Here is a 24,198-nt window from a genome sequence, read left to right on the forward strand (position 1 = left end):
TTTTATATTTAGTAAAAGACAGTGTCATTGGGTAAAAGATTTCCCAAACTACATGCTTTTGAAACACTAATTCATTCTTTCAAAATTATGACTTAAATAAACATTATTTACAATTTGGAAAACTTAAGTATCGATGTTCATAATTACTGAAACAAAATATTACATGAAAGTTTATGGAAAGATCACCTTGATCTAGAAACTCTTCGACCTTTCTCTCTGCGACAACGTGAACTTGTACAACGCGAGGTAAGAAACTGTGTATAATTTCACAATATTAGGCAAAATCTCGGCATTCTATGACGCGATTACCGAGACGCATATTGAATTAAGATACTGAAGAAGACATTAGAATAATTTAGCAGGTTAGTTATTCTACGGAAATGTTACTTTGTGTGTTTTTTCGCACCGTAGACTAGTGTGCATGTGTGTGATCGTTCATCATGTGCATGTGTGTAGGTATCTGGTTCTGGTTCTGGTTAAATACTTCTCAACACTTTCTACAAAGCCAGGCGAGAAGGGTATTGTGCGCAGAACGTCAGATGCTAGTTGTTACGAGCTGTGTTTTGGTGGTGTTTAAGGACTTCTTTCTTGAATACTTTGGTTTCTGTAATGTCGACTATGGTTTGAGGAAGCTGGTTCCAATCTTTGGTTGTGTTGGGGAAGTATGAGTAAACCCAGCAGTCTTTCTTGCCCATTGGTCTTTGGAAGGCTTTTGAGTGGAGATTTCTGGAGTGACGTCTGACAGGCTGCAGAAACGTTTGCTCCGGAATGGCTGCCTGACCACTGGTGATTTTGTGCATGAGGGTGAGTCTGTCTGCTTTGCATCTGAGTTCTAAAGTGTCCCACTCGAGTTCGGCCATCATACTTGTTGGACTACTAGTTTTTCTGTAGTCTCTCATAACAAACCTTGCGGCTCTTCTTTGGATGGATTCAAGCTGCTGTTTTAGTTCTCCTGTATCGGATCCCAAACTGTGGGCCAATACTCGAGCTGAGGTCTGACCAAGGCTGTATAAGCCTGAGCTTTTAATTCTTTTGGGCACGATAGGAGGTTTCTCCTAATGAAGCCCAACTGGCGGTTAGCCTTTGCTGTTATGTTGTTTATGTGTGCATTCCACCTTAGATCACTTGTTATTTCAACACCTAGGTAACTATGGCTTTTGGTTTCAGTTAGAACCTCCTCGCCAAGTTTATACTCTGTGATAATTGGGTTCTTTTTATGAGTGATGCGCAGCAGAAAGCATTTGCTGGCATTAAATGCCATTTGCCATGTGTTTTGCCACTTTTCAAGTGACTCCATATCTTGTTGCAGCATGTGTGTGTCCTTTTGGTTATTATGGTTTTATATACTACGCAATCGTCCGCAAAAAGACGCACATTTGACTTCAGGGTGGCTGGTAGGTCATTCAAGTACAAAATCTGCCATTTTCAAAATCTTACCAGGAATTTCATCTGGACCACAGGCTTTGTTTACCTTAATCTCACTAAGCAGTTTTAATACCCCAGGGGTGGTAAACACGATCTCAGTAATATCAGGGTATTGGGTGGGTAAAGTGTGGGAGTCATCCATAGGTTTTTCAATGGTGAACACTGACTCAAACTGGGCATTAAGCATTTCTGCTTTTTGAAAATTGTCCGAGACTAATCTCCCATCACTCCTCAGGGCAGCAATGCCCGAGTTGTCTTTTTTCATTTTGTTAACAAAACTCCAAAACTGCTTAGGAGATTCAAGGCATTGTGATTTTACGTACTCCCAGTATGCTTTCTTAGTTTCTTTCTGGACAAATTTCCTTTGTTTTTTGAAATTGTCTTTATTATAAGCTCTTTGTTTTCTTCTTAGGAACCTTTTGATTGTTTGGTTTATCCATGGTGTGTGATGCTTCTTTCCAACCATTTTGCTTGGTATGTGTGAGTCCATTGCCTCGTGGATCCCTCCTTTAAAGGATGTCCAGAGGCTATTTACTGTGGTGTTAGCTAATTTGGCTTGTTCAACGATATTTTCACAAAGTGTCTTAAGCTCCTGTTTGAGTTCTGTCATATTTGCTTTATTGTACATGAAGATTTTCCTTTTTTCTGTTTATGTATGGAGGGTCTTGTTTCCATATCAACTAGCGGGTACCCGCGCTTCGCGCGGGCCCCCCGCTAGATGAGTAAACGGGAGCGGTTAGTAAACGGGAGCGGTTAGCATAAACGATGGAAAATGGTAATCATGACAATTGGTATCGATTTAACAGCTCAATTATTAGGGCCTACTCGGTCAGTGATGTGGAACAATTTGTTGCCTCCATTTTGCAAACGATTTCCTTTAGCATAATCTTTTGCGTAATTTGTGTACCAAACACCCTTTTGACTTATTTTTTTCTTTCAGTTTCTCTCTCTATCTCTTTCAATTTCTTGCTTTTCCGTGAGTGGCGTGGGCAGCACATTGAAAGGGGGGAGGTTGTTCAGTTCCCCCGCATGGAGTCTGATTAGGAGTGTGAAGGGGCAAATTTTTCCCCGCGAATCCCCCGAATGACCGGGCCAACAAAAGTGGGGGGGGGAGGGGAATTGCCCGCCTGCCCCCCCTTTTGCGCACACCACTGCTTTCCCGTTATTTCATTCCAATTCTCTCCTTTTTTTTTTCTTGCTTGTTCCCTTTCTTTCTTTCTCTCTCTCTTTCTTTCTCTCTCTCTCTCTTGCTCTTTCTTTCTTTCTGTCTGTCTGTCTGTCTTTTTAGTCTTTCCCATTCTTTCCTTTCGCTTTCTCTCACCCTTTCTCTTTCTTGCTTGCTTTCTTTCTTTCATTCTTTCTTTCATTCTTTCTTTCTTTCTTTCTTTGTCTTTCTTTCTTTCTTTCTGTCTTTCTTTCTGTCTGTCTTTCTTTCGTTGTCTTTCTTTCTTTCTGTCTGTCTGTCTGTCTTCTCTTTCCGTCTTTCTTTCCGTCTTTCTTTCTTTCTTTCTTTCTTTCTTTCCGTCTTTCTTTCTTTGTCTTTCTTTGTCTTTCTTTCTTTCTGTCTTTCTTTCTGTCTGTCTTTCTGTCTTTCTTTCGTTGTCTTTCTTTCTGTCTGTCTGTCTGTCTTTCTTTCTTTGTCTTTCTTTCTTTCTTTCTTTCTTTCTTCGTGCGAATTTGTTCCACTTTTGCACGCATGTATGTGGCCGTTTCTTTCTTTCATTCGTTCGTTCTTTCTTTTAAATTTGTTTCTTTTTCATCAAGTAGGCCAATACTATAGCAACATTGGGTTTCAAGAAGGTTGAGTTACATAGGCGTAACTTCAGGTGGTGGGGTGGGGAAATGGTAATTATGGCAATTGGTATCGCTTTTACCAGCCCAATAACGCAGTGTTTGCATATTAGAATTTGACCAAAACACAAATCCATTTTGCGTATTTTTGGTAGGCCATACCTTTTTTTAACTTTCTTTCTTTCTTTCTTTCTTCCTTCCGTCCTCACTTTCTTTCTTTCCTACCCTTTCCCACCATTTATTTATTTATTTCTCGCCAGGGCTCCTTGTCATTAAACCTTTCTTTCCTTTCATTTCTTTCTTTATTTTCCTTCGTTCTCAGTCCTTCTATCTCTCTTTACTTTTGCTCACATCATTTCTTTACTTCTTTCTCATTTTCCCTCTCTGTGTCTTTTTTCCTTCTATCTATATCTCTTACGTTAGGTTTTTCTTTCCCTTTCTCCTACTCTGTCTTTCTTCCTCTCTAGGCCTACTCAAGTTATAGTCAAAGGCATCAAAACTCAAAATTTATTTTCAAATTACAAATTTACATACCTTTAAATCAGTTGCGTTTAGCGTGATATGGACAGGCATGTGCCTCCAATCGATCTGAAAATTTAGAAAATTCCACAGGAAAATTGCCGAAAAACTGCGGCCATCAAGCCCCCCCGCCCATGGTCGGTCACCCCCCTCAATATGATGACATAACTGCTTAAAATCTTCAAGCGGTAATAGCATTTACATTGTTTACCGTCGCAATTTTCGCACCGTCTTGAGGTTGACGTGCTTTCGCTTCGCTGGGTTGCTATGCGTAAAAGCGATTATGTGCGTGAGGCCTATAGCATGGCAACGAAATGACGGGCCACCATTGGTTGATCCACCCAATAAATCCAAATAATTATTTGTATTTATTAATTTATCTATTTATCTATGCAATTGCCATTCATCTGGAAATGCTAGAACTTATTTATTTATCTATTTATTAATTTATTTGTCATCTATAATCTCTGACATGATACCGATGAATCGATCAGTTCCTCTTCAAAGTATCGATTATCGGCAAGTTCCTCTTTAATAGTATAGATAACAGGGATCCCATCATGATCGCTGACACCCGGGATGACTTCACTTTGATTGACAAGTGTTGGGTGGGAGGTCATGAAGAGATCCAAGATGTTTTGTTTCCTGGTGGGTTTTGTAACCAGTTGTTCAAAGGAAAAATCTTGCACAATGTCCAAAAGTTGACGGGATATGGTTGGTTTCTTACATCCCGGTTTAAGGGATAGAGTATCCCAGTTTATGTCTCCAAGATTAAAGTCCCCTGCGAGGCACACTGTGGTCCCTCTATTTGGATTGATTTTGGATAGAGACTGCCTTAGCTGAACTAAATAGTCCAGGCTTCTTTCGTCTGGGTGGCGGTAGAAGGCTCCAAATAATATGGATTTGCTTCCTTCTAACTGAACCTGGGCCCAAACGATTTCGCAATCACTGTCTAGGTCAATTGCATGAGTACCAATAATATCTTCCCTGATGGCAATAAACACACCACCTCCCCTCTGGTTCACTCTATCTTTACGAAAAACAGAGAAGTTCTGAGGGAAAACTTCAGAAGTTTGAACAGAACTGTTAAGCCAGCTTTCCGTGCCAATAACCACGTCGGGGTTATTGGTCTCAAGGCAGGCGACAAAGCTGCTTTCTTTGATCTTAAACCTTGGCAATTCACGACCATGGTACGCAGGCTGTCTTTTTTAGACTTGATTTGCTTTTTTGGTTTAGTTTTGTTCTTATCAATGGGAGATGAGGTTGCCAGAGGTGAGTGGGGAAAATCGCCGTCTGTTGATGACGACAAACTATTGAAACTATTTGAGAGTTCAATAGTACCGTTAGAGAAAAGGGATCCTGTGGAGTAATTTGGGAGTCCACATGATGGACAGATCCACATAACACTACTATTTCCCAAATATTCATATGTTTGGGAGCCCATATTCATGCAATCAATGTGGTACCACCCCATGCAACTGTCGCACCTGATCCCCCTCTGTCCCCACTTAACCGCTTTGGAACACAAAAAGCAAGGGAACTTGACTTTGGGGGGTCCAGGATTGGTTTCAGTATCATGAGCGTTGATAACCAAGAGAATGCATAAGTATGATAATGACAAACGTTTATTATCTCTGTGTATGAGTCCTGGTCTAAGTTTAAGTCCTAAACCTGTGAAAGGTTTTGACATGATACCTTGCCTATTTATTGCAAGTGATGTAATGGCCTCTTTATAGTGAATCTCAAACCATGGCCTTGTTTGGGTGTTGCAATTTAAGGATTGGTTGAGCTTCAGAGAATTAGTTTTTATAAGCTCAATACCAAGGATTGATGACTCCTGTATGCGTTCATATACATTTTGGTCAGACCTATCTGCATTCCACTTGTAGCTCAACGGGTTTACATTTTCAACTCTCGCCACTGCTCCAAGTAGAGTAAATCTTACCAACAAATACACCGTAGTAGGCGTAATGGTGAACTTCATGATGATATATGAAGTGAAAATATTTTTCAAGACTCACCCTACTGTCAGGCATACCATACCGGAGCTACTTGTTTACTACAAACCTGTCACGCCCCTACCGAGCTAGCACATCGGCATGGCGTTGTTGGCCGCCGCCATCTTGGAAGAACTCTGCTGGGTAGTAGAAAAGTTCAAAATACGACAACAGTTTGGATTTATTTTGACACAAAACCAGTTCAATCGTGTCTAGAACTCTAATTCTGACGATGGGTTAGAAATTTGCGAGAAATTTCAGGACTAAAGTTGGTAAATAATCCAGAGAATTCCACACGATGTTTTCAGAGACGTCCACACAGCTCCGACGCATGCGCACAATCCTAGGTGAATTCAAATTTGCCATCAAACTGCATCATTTTATATATCAAATTATAAAGCCCTTGAGTAAACAAAGCCAAAACTGAAAACCTTTTTTTCATAGCACTTTCCGTAGCAAAGTTACATCTTGTCAAAGCCTGACTTTCATCAAAAAGATTCATCTAGCAAAATAACCAATAACGGCATTTAGGGAGTGTTGATAGATCTTAGTCTCATGGCGATAGCAGCTTTTTTTAATGGAACTGCTATCAAAATCCCTCTGAAATTCCATGTGCGGGTGACTTATGGTCGCATGTCATGAATTGGTCATCTTTTGTGTAACATAATGTAAAATGAGGAAAATATCACCCATTGTGATTCAATTCAACACAACTTTTAATAAATACATTTTAGACCATTATAAGTATATATTTCTGGAAAGCTTATATTCCAAGGATTAGGTAACCTAGGCAAACCTTAGTTAACACATTTACTAGTCAGCGAATTCACCGAGACCGGGGCCCCAACACAATGCATATTTACATAGAAATTTGAATTTTTTTCGAGAATAGGTGGGTGAAGGAAACCTACATAAATATGTTTTCTATACTTCACTTGACCCAAATATATGATTTTTTATGGTGATAATCAAGTCGCACATGGAATTTTAGAGGATTTTGATAGCAGTTCCATTAAAAAAGCTGCCATCGCCATGAGACTAAGATCTAGAAACACCCCGAAATGCCGTTTTGGGGAATTTTGCTAGCTGAATCTTTTGATGAAAGTCAATCTTTGACAAGATGTAACTTTGCTACGGAAAGTGCTATGAAAAAAAGGTTTTCAGTTTTGGCTTAGTTTACTCAAGGGCTTTAATTTGATATATAAAACGATGCAATTTGATGGCAAATTTGAATTCACCTAGGATACCTACAAGGATGCCAAATCAACCAAATATAACATCATAAGGCCGTGTAAAATTAATATTTTGGTTCTCGTCCCCTCCCGCCTCAATTTCTGGGATTTGTCAGATTTTTTTTTTTTTTTTTAGATTTTTCAATTTTTTAAGACTTTGGAATGATTTATGAAATCTTCATACATATAAATAAGTTTATTAGAGAACAAGCATCACTTCCAAGTCTTTTTGTGGTTCTCTAGGGGGTTCTATCCCTCTTAATCTCACAATAGAAAAAAAAAAGGGCCTCATCGTTTCTCGAGCACTGTTGGAGAAGACCGAAAACTACTGACAATGCTAATTTTACATTGAAAAAAAAAAAAAAAAAAAAAACACCTCCCTCCCTCATCAATTCATGAAAATCCTCTGGACGAGAACCAAAACATTAATTTTATACGGCCTAATACAGGGTGGGTAAGAAATATACAGGGTGGAACATCAACAAAATTAGCATCTTTCTTGTCACAGTAAACCCCACATTTTTCTTTTCTGAAAGCTATATAGCTAAAAATAAATATGGATTCAGAAAGACATTTCATAGGCCCTTCAAACAAATTAGGAAGAAAGAGTTTGGTATCCCTTGTGTTAAACATACAGGGTGGTCAAAAAATGAAAAATAATTTTTTATGACATTTATCAACCAAAACTTTTTTCCTCCATTTCTGGCACTAAAACTAATAGCATAATTGAATTCCTCATCAAATTTCCTTAAAAACATGTGTACTTTTGAATAAGCAGGATAACTCAGGCCAAAGATGGGCCATTTAGAAATGTCAGAGCATTACGCGTACACTTTGTACAGTAACCTATAGGAAAAACTGTCTTAATTAGCATTTAATTAGGCAATTAATTAGTTACATCTTTTGTTACAGTAGATCTACTATGAGGTAGATCTACAATCCAGGATGATATATGTGCAATTTGTGGTCCATGCTAGTTGTACTTTTTAAGATACAAAGGTTTGAAGTTTGCCATATTTTCAAAATTTTGTGTACAACCCTATGGGGCTCCCCCGCCCCGGCTCCCCCATTGACACATCTTACATATTGAAGTATAAATCTAAAAGTAGTTGTCCAATTGACTTGGGGTTTTTTGTATTTGACAAAGAACATAATTATCTACAAAATGACACCAAACTTTCCACAATAGGTACTATACTTTTAGAATAAACCAAACTTGAAGTGTGAAGAAAGCATTTTCATGTTACGGCTCCTCCATTTGGGTGACCAATTTGTGACATGCGACCTTATCACCATAAAAATTATATATTTGGGTCAAGTGAAGTATAGAAAACATATTTATGTAGGTTTCTTTCTTGGGGCACAAGTTTTAAATTTCTATGTAAAAATGCATTGACATTGTCGGCGAATTTGGCTGACCAGCAAATGTGTTAACTAAGGTTTGCCTGGGTTACCTAATGTGTGGGTGGGAGCACCACCACTAAAACAAACTCATTCGTAGCGTAGCACATGCACTAGCATGTTAGCATCATGGCATGCACATCATGACATTCTGCTTCTGCTTCTGCTCTTATACTGGCTGGACTCGATTAGAGTATGATGCCAGGCTTGTGCGGGGGGTGTGAGGATTACTGACTTAGTTGCTGCTTAACGTTTACATCAGTGTTGTCACCAAGGGCATTCCACTCAACTACAGTTCTGGGGAAAAATAAGAATTTTTATTTGTGGATGTCCAGGCGAGCACTGAGGGTGATGTAGCTTTTTTCGTTGCTGTGACGAGAGCGTCGGGTTGCTGGTTTTAGGTAACGATCACTGGGGATGTCGATCATTCATGTTGTTGTCAGCCCTCGAATTAAGGATCTGAACTTCTGAAGGGGCACAGCAACTTTTTTAGGGCAAGTTGATAATTGCCTTGGATTTTCACTGAAAAGGCAAGGCAGCACGGCAATTTGTAATATTTCAAAAGGGCATCAAGGCAACTGTTGAAAATTTGAGAGGGGCACCAAGGCAATTTTTCAAAAGCGAATAGATGCATTGCTGTCAGCTGAATTCGACACCAAAGTAAAATTCGACTCTCAACTTTACACTAAAACTAACCTGCTTGCTCAAAAAACCTGCTTAAATACAAAGCAATCAAAAATCAACAGTTTAATTTACTTAAATTTTGCGATCCGTAGTTCTGAGCTGCAAAACTGACTCGAAACAGCAATGAAACAGCTGTAACTTTGGTAATAATATTGATCAAATTCGCCGGGATAAAAACTATTTCGTGCAAAACATATCTAGAGATGGGCTCACATGTACAAGATAAGACGATACCGGAAGGGGGATCGCCATCGGTTTGCAATGGGAAGTCAATGTTTGCTAATCGAGAGATCAATATTGATTTGCCCAGCGCTCGGATTTTGTTCACGACACAGGAAGCTTTAATAGTTACTAACAGCGTTTCTGATTGGTCGATAGTACGTTGAAGGTATTTCTCTGACCAGTCGGGAAAATGAAGTCAGATTTCTAGCAACCAGATTTAAATAATGTATAAAAGCCAATGTGATTGGCTGAATATATGTAAGCTTACGTAGGGGTAATGAATATTAATTGACAACAAACTATGATTGATAGCTGAGTTACGATGCTCAAAATAGCGATCGTGTTCAAGATTTTCGATTTAATTTTCCACAATTTTTCGGGGTTTTAACCAGTACTTGTTAATTATTTTATAATGAAGGGGCAAGGCTAGCCGGCTAGGGCAGCCACGGCAACTTCAATTAGGGGCACGGCAAGTGACTGCCGTCGGTAAAGGACATATTTTGAGGGCAATGGGGGTGGGCACCCACGGCAATATGCCGTCGGTGCCATGGGTTAATTCGAGGGCTGGTTGTTGTGGATCTTAATACATGAGGGCGAGTCTTGCGTGGCGTCTTCTTCTAGTGTATGCCATCCGAGATCATTCAGAAGATGAGTGACTGTGCCTGTGGTGCGCTCGTAATGGCCACGTGATTTGAACTCGCCACCCTTAGCGTTACATCACAAATATTATGAATTTTTACACCAATCAAGTTTCAAATTAGAATATCTCCACAACTATCAACCCTAAACTAGCAAAAGTATACATTTTTGGAAAGCTGAAGGCAAAAGCAATTTAAATATACACATTTCAACTCACTGTACAGGGTGACCTTGAAGTTATACAGGGTGGAATAAAAAAATCCAAATAAAAAATGGGTCATTTAATGCATTGCTTATTACTAACTTGCAGTTATAAACTGAAAGTAAACAATATTGATTTGGTTAGAGGTTAGGGGGAGCCTACTGACTCTGGAAGAAAAAAAATCACAGCTGTTTGGTAATCTCGAATATGTTCAAATTTTTTACAATTAAACATATTTTGAACTGAAACATTTTACCCCTAACCCATACAAAAAAAGTAAGTCCATATTTAGATTCCTCATCAAATTTCCTCTCAGAAAATGTAAACTTTGACTATGATAGGATAAGTAATTAAAATTTACAGCAACTTTTAGATTTTGAAGACATCCGCATTGCTTACTACAGTGTTTAATATGAAAGCGGGTAGTTTTGTACATAAAAGTTTGCATTTTATAGACTAAACCAATCATAAAGAGTTAAAAATGATTAAAAACAATTAGCAGAATTAATAATCTTTCAAAAGAGCTCTTAACCCTGTCTGTAAGCCCATATGGATGCAAAGATATGATCAGTTGATTCAACGCACACACACAAAATCTTTATTTCCCATAGACTTTGCACATACCGCCACCGCCTCATCCGCCACCGCCTCATCCACCACCTCGGTCATTCTGAACTCAAACAACTCTAACTCCACTATCTTAGCTGATAAACAATTCTCCTTTGGAGGTCTGTTAGGGCACTTATATAGCTACAAAATGACACCAAACACACTTCAATACCTTTTGTTTAAGCAGAGATATAACAATTTGAACGAGTCTCGATTTGGAAAAGCGTAACAACACCACCATTTTTGGGTGTCGAGTTCAAAACGTGTGGCCATATTGCCTTTGATGAATCTGGCAGCCCCCCTCTGGATTTGTTCAAGATCACGGATGTTTCCCTTCTGGTGTGGATCCCATGCCACTGAAGCATACTCGGCATGAGGTCGGACTAGACTTATGTAGGCTGTCTCCTTTAGCTTCTCTGGACACACGTAAAGGTTGCGTCGTACCACTCCAAGCATACGGCTGGATTTGGAAGTAGCGTGGCCTACATGGGTGCTCCAACCAAGATCGTCTTGAAGGTGAACTCCCAGGTATGGGGATGGGATTTTACCACAGCCAACTTCTGGTTGCACAACATGTAATCATGATGGTGAGGATTACGGGCGAGACATGTGCATAACATAGCATTTGGTGGGATTAAACTGCATCTGCCATTCCCTCTGCCACTCAGTTAGCTTGTCCAGGTCATCTTGAAGGGCTCTGGAGTCAGATGGTGATGAAACACTTCTGTATAGTAAGCAATCGTCAGCAAATAGACGCATTGTTGATGTCAGTTGGTCTGGCAGGTTGTTAATATACAGAAGGAATAACATGGGTCCAAGAACTGTCCCCTGCGGGACACCAGAGTTTACAGCAGTTGTTGGTGAAGACTGGCCTTCAAGTACGACTCTCTGAGATCGTCCCATCAAAAATGAAGAAATCCAGGTAATCATCAAAGATGTAGGTATGCCAGGCAAACCTTTATTAACACATTTGCTAGTCAACCAAACTCGCCTAGAACACAATACATATTTTACATGGAAATGGATCTTTTTGATGAACGTCAATCTTGACAAGATGTAACTTTGCTAGAGGTATGATCATCAAATTTTCAAGTAGGATATTTCACATGTAAATTGTTTTATTCGGAAAGCTGATTATTTAACTTAAAAAATGAGGGGTCAACCATGTCTGTAGGACAAAAATTAGCGGAGTTATGGGCAAATGTCTTTTTCCAAATTCTGTGACCTTAATCGACTGTACCTTTATAATGAATTACTGTACAAAAAGGCAAGTAATGCAGCATTTTTCAGCACGGCGATCCATTTTACACAAAAGCAAATTTATTTGAAAAATTTACTATCACTGTATGATAACTTTTGTATCAAGGACAAGGTATACCAATTGATAGTTTTTGACTTTCTACGTAAAGTTTCTGGTGTCCAAATTTCAAATTTTTGTACTTTCCTATGGGGATTACACAGTTAAGCCATTTCTGTGGTCACAAGGATATCAGGACGACTCGACCTCCGGACTACTCGACCACGGACTACTCGACCACGGACAACTCGACCTCCCTGACAAGTCGACCTCCCTGACAAGTCGACCTCCAGAATCGCCGTGCACTTGGTGCATTCATGAATAGTGATAAATGCATGCACGAAGTTGTTGTTGTTATTTATCATTATTACTTTGTTGAGTAGCTAACATAATTAGTAGGCCTACATTTAAATGTTTTGTGTGAAATAATATCGTAATATGAATTAATATTCCATATAACAAGACATGATTATCAAGATCATAAGAACTCTGCATAGAGAGATGCGGTATGGCAATACTGTAGCTTTTAGTATTGACCACTTGATAAGGTGATTAGCGCATTGTCACTTACCTACAATAGCAGAATGGCGCAGTAGGTTAAATTCTTTGGTATTATATAAAATCAATGATTGTCAGTTATTTGTTATCAATGAACATGATCAATGGAATCTATAATTTAATAAAGAGTCGGATAAAAAGGAAAGTAGTTTTCGTCGTGGAGAGTAAATATCACTAGAAAAATCAGATACAGAATCATGATCAGACCGCGTATTTCTACAGAAAAGTCATGAAATATATGTGAATGTTCTTGGCTTGCTAGTAAGCTCTAGTAGCTACTTCTGGGTTCCGTGTACGAATTAAATACAGCTCTTACCACCATGCGGGGCATTTATTAAAACACAATTAATTAAAACTTCTTTATATTGGAATGGATGGATAAAAATTTTGACATGAAATAAAAATGATTTCAGTACCAAGAAATAATATTTTAGCAATGTACCTGTATTTTCCATTGGGTTTGATTTAAGCTTCGCTATTAATATTGACTTGCTTATATTATTTATTTATTTATTTATTTATTTATTTATTTATTTATTTATTTATTTATTATAATTTATGATCAGAAATTGAGCATAGCATTTTATGGCGCGGCGCGCGGGTCTATAAAATACAGAAGTTCATTAATACATTTAGTATTATGTGCGTGTTTATTGTCATCATGTATGAGACTTGTGTTAATTTCAATTCGCCCAATATGTTTAACATCGGGTAAGCACATTGGTGGGCAACGGAACCCGTGCTTAACATATGCACCTTGGTGGGCAACGGAGTATGCGGGGACTTGTGTTAATTTCACAGGCTTCAACACGTTAACAGCACGTTGGTGGGGAACGGAGCACTGCACTTGTGTTAATTTTGACACGTTTAACATAATGCACGTTGGTGGGCAATTATGGAACCCATGCATGCACGCATAGTCTGGGGCACGTTGGTGGGCGTGAGTATAAGACTTAATTTCTATCGCTTCAACGTCATGCACGTTGGTCACGGAACCCATGCATAGCATGGCGCGTTGGCATGGGGGGGGGGGGAGTGGACGGAGTACGAGATTTGTGTTCTATTTGACATCGCTTGTTGATGTTTTATCATTTCGCTATCTACTGAAATAGCATTTTGCGGCGCGACAGCCCTATAAACTTGATATAGAACATTTGAAAAAAAGTTGAAAAGGCCTACTTTTAATATTTGATAATTTGAAAATTTCACAAAAGTTGAAAAAGCCGAATTTCGGATTGAAAAAGACTTCCAATGATTGAAAAAATGTATAAAGTTGAAAAACTCCCGAATTTTGGTTTTGAAAAAGACTATCTTGACGAGGCCCAAATAAGTTTTTTAATCCGACCTTTAATATTTGAAATGTTGAAAAACTATTATAGGAAAACTAGAACAATACTAGACGATGTCAATTTTTTTATCGGCAAAAATGTTGTAACAACAGAGCAAATTTCGTGAAACGGGTGGGGTCCAAGTTTATTACACAAATTTTACTGATCTATTATAGGGAACACTTGTTTTAGCCTGACCCTTTTAAGATTTATCCCATAGGATTAGGATATATCTATCATTAAACTTACTATCAATCATACTACAAACAAAGTTTATCTACGTTATTGGTATTTATAGTTATACGTCCGATGATGATGTTGAACCATCCTTTTAAACATTGTCGATCAAATTTTCACCAAAAGACTCACTTCCCTTTATTTCTATTTGAATACTTAAGGGAAGGGGTATGAACGTTTGGACAGTATTTATTGTGGGACATTAGAGCACATCAGACATATCGAATTGCATTCTGAATACGAAGAATGGCCTTCTGATATCAAATGATTTTGATTTTTTGAAATTCGCAATGTAATACTCATTTTATGGCAAATCATTAAAAATTTTAGAATTAAGATTATTTTGCATATCTCTCTGCAACAAGTCTATTTTAATCTTAATCAGAGCAACTTGATTTTGCCTTTCGTACCACCTTAATTCCTGTGCAGCAGTTGACAAGTTCGAACAACAGATATGAAATATTTATAACAATGATTTGAGAAGGAAAGCCGGGAAGGAAAGCCGTCTATTTCTTTTTACAATCATCCAAAGCAGATAATATGGCATAGTAAAATGCAACGTGCTAAATCAATTGGAGAATTCAATAGGCGGATTAAACTTAAGAAAATATATTAAAAATAACACTGATAAATTCATATACACCTATCCATTTCATTGGTGAAAATAATGTTATTAGAAGTTGCAAAGTTAAAATTATACAAGAAAAAGTAACAAAAAGCAGCTGTTCAAAGTTGATTTAACCTTGTTTTTGGAAACAAAATGTCAAGTTCAACTGTCTTCCTTACGTAGTCTACATGGTCCGGATACGTCGCAAGCACAAGACACGGGCAAACGGCCCGTAATAGACTTGTAATTCGACTAATTCCCCAGGCGGTTATAGTGATGAGAACATACCATGACCAGGTTATGCAGACACGCAGCCGAGGGGTCCGGGGACTCAAGCAATCGATCTTACGTCCGGGTCCGTTCTGTCACCTTTGCGTGCTCGGGTTGCGGTGGCGTTGATTCAACCCCTGTCTCACCCGGCGCTTCGCAGCACTGAAATACCAGCGGTGCAAAAACGTGGGTGCCGAATGTACCCCAAAAATCCCGAGCAAAAATAGTATAATATCTCCAAGCTGCAGCTCAAGCGTTTGTTTCGCTAAAGCGCATTTGTCTTGGAGAAATTAGTTAATTATTTTTATCATAACTTTAAGTAAAGAAGGAATTTAACATAATAATAAATACACACTGTAATCAATGCAACTGAAACGTAGATTTCTACATCTACATTTAACTATTATAATCATAAACATCAAGGCCTAAATTTCAGAAATATAAATTAATTATTGTCCTGTTTCCCTCTGTTTTGCATTTTTTATGACATGCCTATCATGCGCTATCGTGTCTGTGAGTTTTCAAAATATTAATATTAATTTGCTTATTGTGCTCTGAAGCTGGAAATAATCTGAAATCCAAACTATTCTTCTTACTCTTATAACTTTTCTTCAACTTGGTATCGATGATTAGAATCTGATTATACTTATAGATTCCATTGATAAATAATAGCACACTAGTTAATGATTTTAATCATTGAATTATTGAATTCTTTGGTATTAAAATACCAAAGAATTCAATATCCTAGCCATTCGGCTATTGTTCCTATTGTAAATGTGACATTGCGCTAATCACCTTATCAAGTTGACAATACCAAAATATTTCCAAGATATCCCATCCCTTTCCTACGCAGAGCTATCTATTTCAAGCTATTATCTTTTATAATAAATTTATTATTTTAACCTACATCGTCATTATAATTCCTCACGCAATGTTGAAATATACCAAATGTTAGATAAACAAGTAAGTAAATAATAATAAAAAATAATTAATTGCTAACTAAATAAATGAAATAAATAAATAAATTGCAATAATAGGCCCTAAATTAAACAAACATATCTGGACACGTCGCAAGCACAAAGACACGGCACAAGACACGGGCAAACGGTCCGCAATAGACTCGTAATTCCCCAGGCGATTATAGTGATAAGAACATACCAGTTTATGCAGACATGTAGCCGAGGGGCCCGGGGACTCAAGTAATCGATCGTACGTCCGGGTCCGTTCTATCACCTTTGCGTGCTCGGTTGTGGACTTGTGGTGCCGTTGATTCAACCCCTGTCACACCCGGCGCTTTCGGCAGCACTGAAATGCCTGTGGTGCAAAACGTGGGTGCCGAATGTACCCCAGAAAACGCGGAGCAAAAATAGTATAATATCTCCAAGCTGCTGCTCGCGTTTGTTTCGCTGTGCGCATTTGTCTCGGAGAAATTAGTTAATTATTTTTAACATAACTTTAAGTACAGAAGGAATTTAACATAATAATAAATACATACTGTATCTGAAACGTAGATTTCTACATTTACAACTATGAAAATCATAAATATCAAGGCCTAAATTAATTATTGTCCTGTTTCCCTCTGCTTTTGATTTTTTTTTGATATGCCTATCATGCGCTATCATGCATGTGAGTTTTTATTAATATTAATTTGCTTATTGTGCTCTGAAGCTGGAAATAATCTGAAATCCAAACTATTCTTCTTACTGTTATAACTTTTCTTCAACTTGGTATCGATGATTAGAATCTGATTATACTTATAGATTCCATTGATAAATAATAGCACACTAGTTAATGATTTTAATCATTGAATTATTGAATTATTGAATTCTTTGGTATTAAAATACCAAAGAATTCAATATCCTAACCATTCGGCTATTGTTCCTATTGTACAATGTGACATTGCGCTAATCACCTTATCAAGTTGACAATACCAAAATATTTCCAAGATATCCCATCCCTTTCCTACGCACCCGGCCTACGCAAAGCTATTTCAAGCTATTATCTTTTATAATAATTTTATTATTACATAACCTATCGTTAATATACCATAAATTATTCCTCACGCAATGTTGAAATATACTAATAGTGTTAGATAGATAACTAAGTAAATAATAATAAAAATTAATTAATTGCTAATTAAATAAATAAAATTGCAATAATAAATAAACAAACATAATAATAGTAAAACATGACATAATAAATACATAATGCATAAAAAATACATAAGGGGTAACAGCAAGAAAGAGAAAAATAAGCAAAGAAACTAATAAAGTTCTTCATTGTGACTTCTTAAGGGCGTACTACACCCATGTATTGGTTTGATTGGTCTAAAAAAATATTTTTTCATTTATAGCTAGGCAATATATGCACGGATCATGTGAAATAAAGAAAAAAATAAAATAATAATAAAAAAAAAGGTGGTTTTAAACCATTGTATAGTAAGTCATTTTAGCCCCATATATTTTTTGTTTACATGTATCCTGGTAACTCAGATGTTTGTTTCATAACAAACCATAAATTGTCCATAATTTATTCTTTTCAACATGTTCAAGTAGGGGGCATGAATAGGATACATTAAATCCTTTGTTATACCATCTATAGAAATGTACTCACTGATTATAACACTGAATAAATTAAATAGGCCTAATCTCTTACACATAGACAATTTAATAGTACACCATGTATTTATCTTATGTAATGTGGTGTTAGGAAAAGAGATTAACAAAGGCTATAAGGTCATCAAAGGTCAGGTTATAGGTCAATTGGTTCAGGTCAAATTCAGGCATCAACATGTGGTAGTCTGTGATATAAACATGTCATAATGAGGCATCAATTTTGATATTTTGTCTGTTACTGGATATATAATGGAAATATGTGAGGTGGATATACTAAAATACCTTGGGATGTAAATGGTGAGTACAATTTAGATTGCCTAGTTGATATGAATTGGGCAAATAAATATAAAATAGTTACCAAAAAAAAAAAAATGAAGCTTACGGTAAACTACCTAATATGGTGGTATGGGTGACAAAAATACAATCTTTTTCAACATTGCTGTAGTGTGGTTGTGGTAACCTGTTACCTATGGCTTAATTAAGTTTCAGTGAAATAGTGTCGCAAGTTCAAAATACAAAATATAGCTCAACATTGAAAATAGAAGCATTTTAACCGGTTCGTTTTTTGATAGTTGTGGAGCACCAAGTTCATGAAGTCATAAAAGAGATCAGGGACCGCTTATTCCCATTTTACATATCAACATTATTTCCCTAATGTGTTAGCAACACATATCCAAAATTTTAACGAAATCCGTTGATAGTAAGCTTTCCAAAATGAAGTGGATTAAAAACATCAGTGATGTACCACCTTTTGGCTTATATCATTAGAAGCATGTACGCTTCATTGATACTGATGCCACCAATTGAACGAGAAGATTTGCCCCTTCATTTTGCATACCACTTTGTCCAATTTCTTTTTCTCATTTCTTCACAAAATGCAAAAAAATGCACAAAAAAATGCATGGGTGTAGTACCCCCTTAACCATTCTAATTATAGTCCCGGCTAATATCACTGAAGTAAAATAATTAACAATAAAACCACAATAATAGTGACATATGTATTGAAGTACTTGATCATAATAAAAATATTCACTTGATATATGCACAAACAGAACATCAGCCCCCATTAGCCAAAAAACAAACAAACAAGACTTCTTGCACATAGGAATAAATAAATAAATAAATAAATAAATAATATCAGATAACATACCAGTTTATAATAACCCGGGAGAGAGATAAGAAAGAAACAACTTTAAAAAATTGAGTGTTTTCACAGGTTTTAGGCCCCTATACGACTACGTTGGAATTTTGTACCGGGATATTGCAGAGAAGATGGGAATCTTCTCTGGATATTGTAATAAAAGTCTGGATATAATACTAGTAGGCCTATCACTAAAATAATTCACAATAAAACCATAGGAAATAAAACCATAGTAGGAGATCTAATCATCTCATCATAAATATTATGGAAAACATGGAGCAAGCAAAGCTTTCAACATGATGTAAAATGAAATGCACGACAGCAAGTCATCCATCGGCGATGAATGCATCAAGTGCACGGCGAATATAATGCTCGAGTTGTCAGGAAGGTCGACTTGTCCGTGGTCGAGCTGTCACGGAGGTCGAGTTGTCAGAAGTCGAGTAGTCCGGAGGTCGAGTCGTCTGACATTCGTCACAAGTTGGATGTTTGAAGGGGCCCTCTATGATAGGCAATGTGGGCATACCTAACTTTGCTACCGAAAGTGCTATGACAAAAAGGTTTTCAGTTTTGGCTTTCTTTACTCAAGGGCTTTAATTTGATATATAAAATGATGCAGCTTGATGGCAAATTTGAATTCACCTGGCATGCTGGCATACCTAAAACATGCATGTCAATGCCAAAGTGCAGTGTGAGTGTGTTGTCCATCATCTGACATCATGTCAAGTTGGAGTGATGTTTTATTTCCCTGGCCTGCCGAATCAAACCAGTCTCTTGGCCCAACTGGAACAATGTGAACGCTAGTGGCTCCGCGATAAACACACACGAATATAGCGCGGTACAGAAGAAAGTAGGCCCCTATCACGCGCCTTACACTGAGTGTGTCATTCATGGCGTTGCCCCTGAATATTTTCGGTAAACTATTGACTATTTCCGGTGGGGATGATGTCATGATGTCATGAACATGAACCATGACCCCATTAATATTAAAATGGCCGTCACATACAGAAAAAACTATGGAAATTGACTGAGTTTTCGCTAAGTTTTTGCACCTTTTTCTGACCACGTTTCGGAACAAAACTGACATGGAAATGAGAAAATTTATCATAGCTACTAGTGATGGAATATCACAGCGGAAATACACTTTAACGTTTTATTTGAGCAATTTTGGAGAGGTGCAGCAACAACTTTACTTTAGAAATATTTATGAATGAAAGGATTGCGACCATCTTGAATCCTAGTGGTGAGAGTTTTGCATATCCTATCCTCCCGCATATATCGTGATGTAGATGAATTTACAATGTGCAGCGGTGATCTTCTGCACGACGTCCATGTGCGCTAAACATCTGAAACTCTCTTTACATTAGCAGTTAGCAAATAATTATGTGATATGAAAGTGACCTTTGACTCATTGCAATCTCTTCCCCAGATTCAACATGCAGCTTTTTGTACGTGGCCAACAGACCCACACCCTTGAGGTGACTGGGACAGAGACATGTGAGGAACTCAAGATGAGAGTTGCTGCTCTCGAGGGCATCCCCGCCATTGATCAGGTTATGCTCTATGCCGGTTCCCCACTGGAGAACGAAGATACTCTGCTGAGCCGTGAAGTACCAGACTTGGCTACTGTAGAGGTAGTTGGGCGCCTGCTCGGAGGTGAGTGCATGTTTTAAGATTGCAGGGATCATGTTAATTAGTTTCATCCCGTCTCAAAGCTAACAAAAATGGGCATTTCTTGCAATCATCTGTTCCAGGTTGCTTGTTGCTGGTCTGTTTTTGCTTGCTATGAAATAAAACACAGTACGAAAAACAGCACCAAATTACCAACTTAGCCAAGACTCTTTTTGTGTAGAGTAGACAAAATTAAAGAAATTATATACTTAATGCATCAAATTTCCCACAAATTTAATTTGTACAATCTAATGTTGGTTAACATTGACTAAATCCTTATCAAGTACATGTATTAAAAATTGATAAGGTTTAAAATTGTTTTATGCTATTGTCAATTCAAGACAATTATGATTTTGATTTTCTTCTTCACTCATCAGGTAAAGTCCACGGATCTTTAGCTCGTGCTGGAAAGGTCAAGGGTCAGACACCAAAGGTGAGAAATCTGCAGTGTTGCGTACTGTGATTGGCGGTGTGTACATATGCAGTGTGACGGTCATGCCCACGGCTTATGTACTACAGGCCAATCACAGTGCGTGCCAACTTAACAACACTCAATCCACACCACAAATAACAAAAACACATGTATATTGCTTTTGTACTTAAAAGTTGCCTGTCTTAGGAATAAATTGCCTATCCAAAATGGTATATGTGGACAGGAGGCGAGCTAGAACTTTTGTATTCAGAACTGATTTAATGCTATCACAAAATGAGTGTTAAGTCACAAGTTGGGGAGTTTTGAGACGTTGCAACTGTTTGAGTTGATGTTCTTTGCTTAAATGTATTGACAGTGGTTGACCTTAGTGAATGGGGACAGAATTGAATACAGAGTACAGCATATGATGTCCCCATTCACAAAGGACTTATCAAGGTCTCAAAGCCACCAACTTGCGACTTTATGCTCATGAGCAGATCACAAATGGCTGCCTGCTTGCCTACCATGCCTATTGCAAGCTATAGGCTAGACTCGAGCCTATTTTGCAACATGCCAGTCTCATATTGCAAGATCCAACTGGGATATAGAGACACACAAATATAGGCTGCAGCTCTGGACCTGCCAAAAAGTAATGATAAATGCAGAGAGAGAGATTCAGGATTGCGAACTATTCACTACTTACATGGTTCTGCCGTTAAGGGCAGAGTAATGGGAGAGAACATGGACCTTTTCGAGCATCATTATTTCTGAATTGTATATCCAAAGTATATAAAACTATACATTTTTGGAAAGGAAATGAGTCAAGGAATCCCATGAGTGACGCCAGATTTTTTCAAAAATCTCGAGTTTTGATAAAATCACAAAAATCACTTTTTTACCCCAATTTTTTTTTGACAACTAAAAAAAAAATCCGCTCGGAGTAAAAAAAAAATCAGTTAGCTTTTCATGAAGAAGAGACATGAACTTAGGGAAGGTTTTTTATTTTTTAAATTCGCTCTTTTTTCAAATATTGAAAAAAATGTGAAAAAAGCAATTTTGTCATTCTATTCAGCTAAAAATTGCACATAATGGTGTATATTTTTGTTTAAAACAAATATTTTGAAAAAATGAGAAAACCTTCCCTAGACTTTGATGTACTCTAAACGATAGTGCAAAAAGTTTACCTTTTGCTTGCATATTTTTCGAGTTATCTTGCCACAAAAATCGTGCAATATTGTCAAAAGTGAACTACGAGAAATCGACGTTTTAGTAAAAAAATGTCAAAATTATGCACAAAATGTCCTTATATTTTAAAACGGCAAGACTTTCACGCTTGTAAAAGCTGTACCTGGTGCATGGTCTTAATATGCATCTTTTTGCAACAATGAATTTATAATGTCTGCTTTTAGTGCGCCAAAATTCAAAATAATTAAAAAATCTAAGTGACATTTTGACTGCAAATTTGTGTTTTGTTTACACCGCATTTGCCGGCGTTAAAACATACCGAATGCGCCTTGAATGCGTTGGACATACGCGCAGAGTTGCGCCACACACGCGACGCGATTCGCTGCCAGAATCACAATATTTCGCATTCGCGCATTTCTGACTCATTATTTCCGCCAATTTACTAAGCTGTCTTGAGCCATGTGACTTTTTAGAGTTGAAAAGAGTGAAATAAATCAAGCAAAAATACGTGTAAAAATTAACAAGTTGTATTTTATCAGTTTCAAGTGAAAGAATACATCTTAGTGTTGATAAATATCAAGAAATCTCAAATTCGGGCGTGGACGAATGTGTCTTCCATTACTCTGGCCTTAAGCTAATGAAATGATTAGCTTTCATGATTAGAGCTCATGATTTCATTATTTTTTATTTTGGCAAATTTCATTATTGTCAAAACTTTTATTTATGTCAAAACTTTCATTTATATGGCTATTACCGATATTTTTGATGAAAGACCATCTCAAAACAGGTAGTAATGCTTAGATCATCATTACAGACATTTTGCAACAGATTGAGAAAAGATTTGAATTTGTTTTTATTAAAATGAAAAGAAATTTGCAATTTTTGTAATCACTAGAAACATGATGAGGTAATCCTTAAATTTACATTATTTACTACATCCTCTACCCCTACAACTAAGAAAAACTGCTGATTATGATCAGCAGGGGATGTCATACATTTTGAGAGTTTCAATTTTGATTATTTTCATCTCAATTTTCAGATAATTGACTTTTTATGAAAATGATGCAAGTTTTGGTCAAATTGAAAAGGTGATGCGGGCAGGTGATAGGAAACTTGGGAATCAACTTTCATTAGCCTTATGCACTATGTGCGGGACAGCATACATGAAAGGAAGAATTACGTAATGTTACACAGATCTATGTTATATAACTGGTTCAATTCCCATTCATGTATGCCACCAGTTCGAGGCTCTGTGTAGAAGATCAAGTCTTATCTTCCAAGCTCCATAGGGGTGTATGGATGTTAAGTGGAATAGCCCAATGCCATTATTCTCATGCCTTATTTGGTCAACAGACCAACTATAACAATTGTTTTTCTTTCTTGCTGTCATCAGGTTGAGGCCCAAGAGAAGAAGAAGAAGAGGACTGGCCGAGCCAAGCGTCGCATGCTCTACAACCGCCGTTTTGTCAATGTCGTACCAACATTTGGAAAGAGGAGGGGACCAAACTCCAACTCTTAAAAAAATCTCTGAACTCTCACAATTCCGTAACTTTATGACACAAGTGTTTCGTGATATCAAACAATTCCTCATATTGTGAATGCAATTTAGGGTTAGAATTGATTTGCGCAGAGTCTTGTAAACATGTGCATAGAACAAAAGTTGGTTCTTGTAAATTTTCAAAATCTAGCCACTCAGTATAGATACTTCAGAACTGAGAATCTGGAATCAAATGATTCTCAACTGAGAATTCAATGATTATCAGAATAATTTCTTTTGTAAGAATCAAGATTGCTCCTTTCACTGCGACAATATTCTAACCCTCCAATTATGAATAGTATGTATATGAACTGTAAGGTTGGTATGCAGTATGCACAAAGCAGGTTAACTTTGGACTGGGTCACTTGTGTTAATAAAGTGATATACATGTAGATCAGAATCAAGCTGTGTTGGGATTTTATTTTGTTGTTGAGTTACAGTTTTCAGCAAGGTTCTTCAGTGGTCTGTCGATTTATAGGTGGTCTACTTGAATTACGTCATCATCACATCGGCACCTCATTCGCCGATCAAGTTACGTAGCATTGTGTGACCTATTTCTTTTTATGCGATAATCAGGAAGAGCAGCCGGATATCGCTGAAGGACCTTGCCGTATACTTACGT

At 37.4% G+C, this 24,198-nt stretch overlaps 1 protein-coding gene across 1 annotated transcript; it reads left to right on the forward strand.

Moving 5' to 3' along the window:
- Positions 1 to 103: 103 nt before the first annotated feature.
- On the forward strand, positions 104 to 23,976 carry LOC140146530 (ubiquitin-like FUBI-ribosomal protein eS30 fusion protein). The gene is made up of 4 exons (XM_072168409.1): positions 104 to 246; positions 20,201 to 20,427; positions 20,820 to 20,875; positions 23,433 to 23,976. The coding sequence occupies exons 2-4, from the start codon at positions 20,208 to 20,210 to the stop codon at positions 23,556 to 23,558; spliced, it is 402 nt and encodes a 133-aa protein (XP_072024510.1). The 5' UTR covers positions 104 to 246; positions 20,201 to 20,207; the 3' UTR covers positions 23,559 to 23,976.
- Positions 23,977 to 24,198: the final 222 nt, after the last annotated feature.

The sequence above is a fragment of the Amphiura filiformis genome, chromosome 2 (genome assembly GCF_039555335.1).
Source record: "Amphiura filiformis chromosome 2, Afil_fr2py, whole genome shotgun sequence".
NCBI lineage: Eukaryota > Metazoa > Echinodermata > Ophiuroidea > Amphilepidida > Amphiuridae > Amphiura > Amphiura filiformis.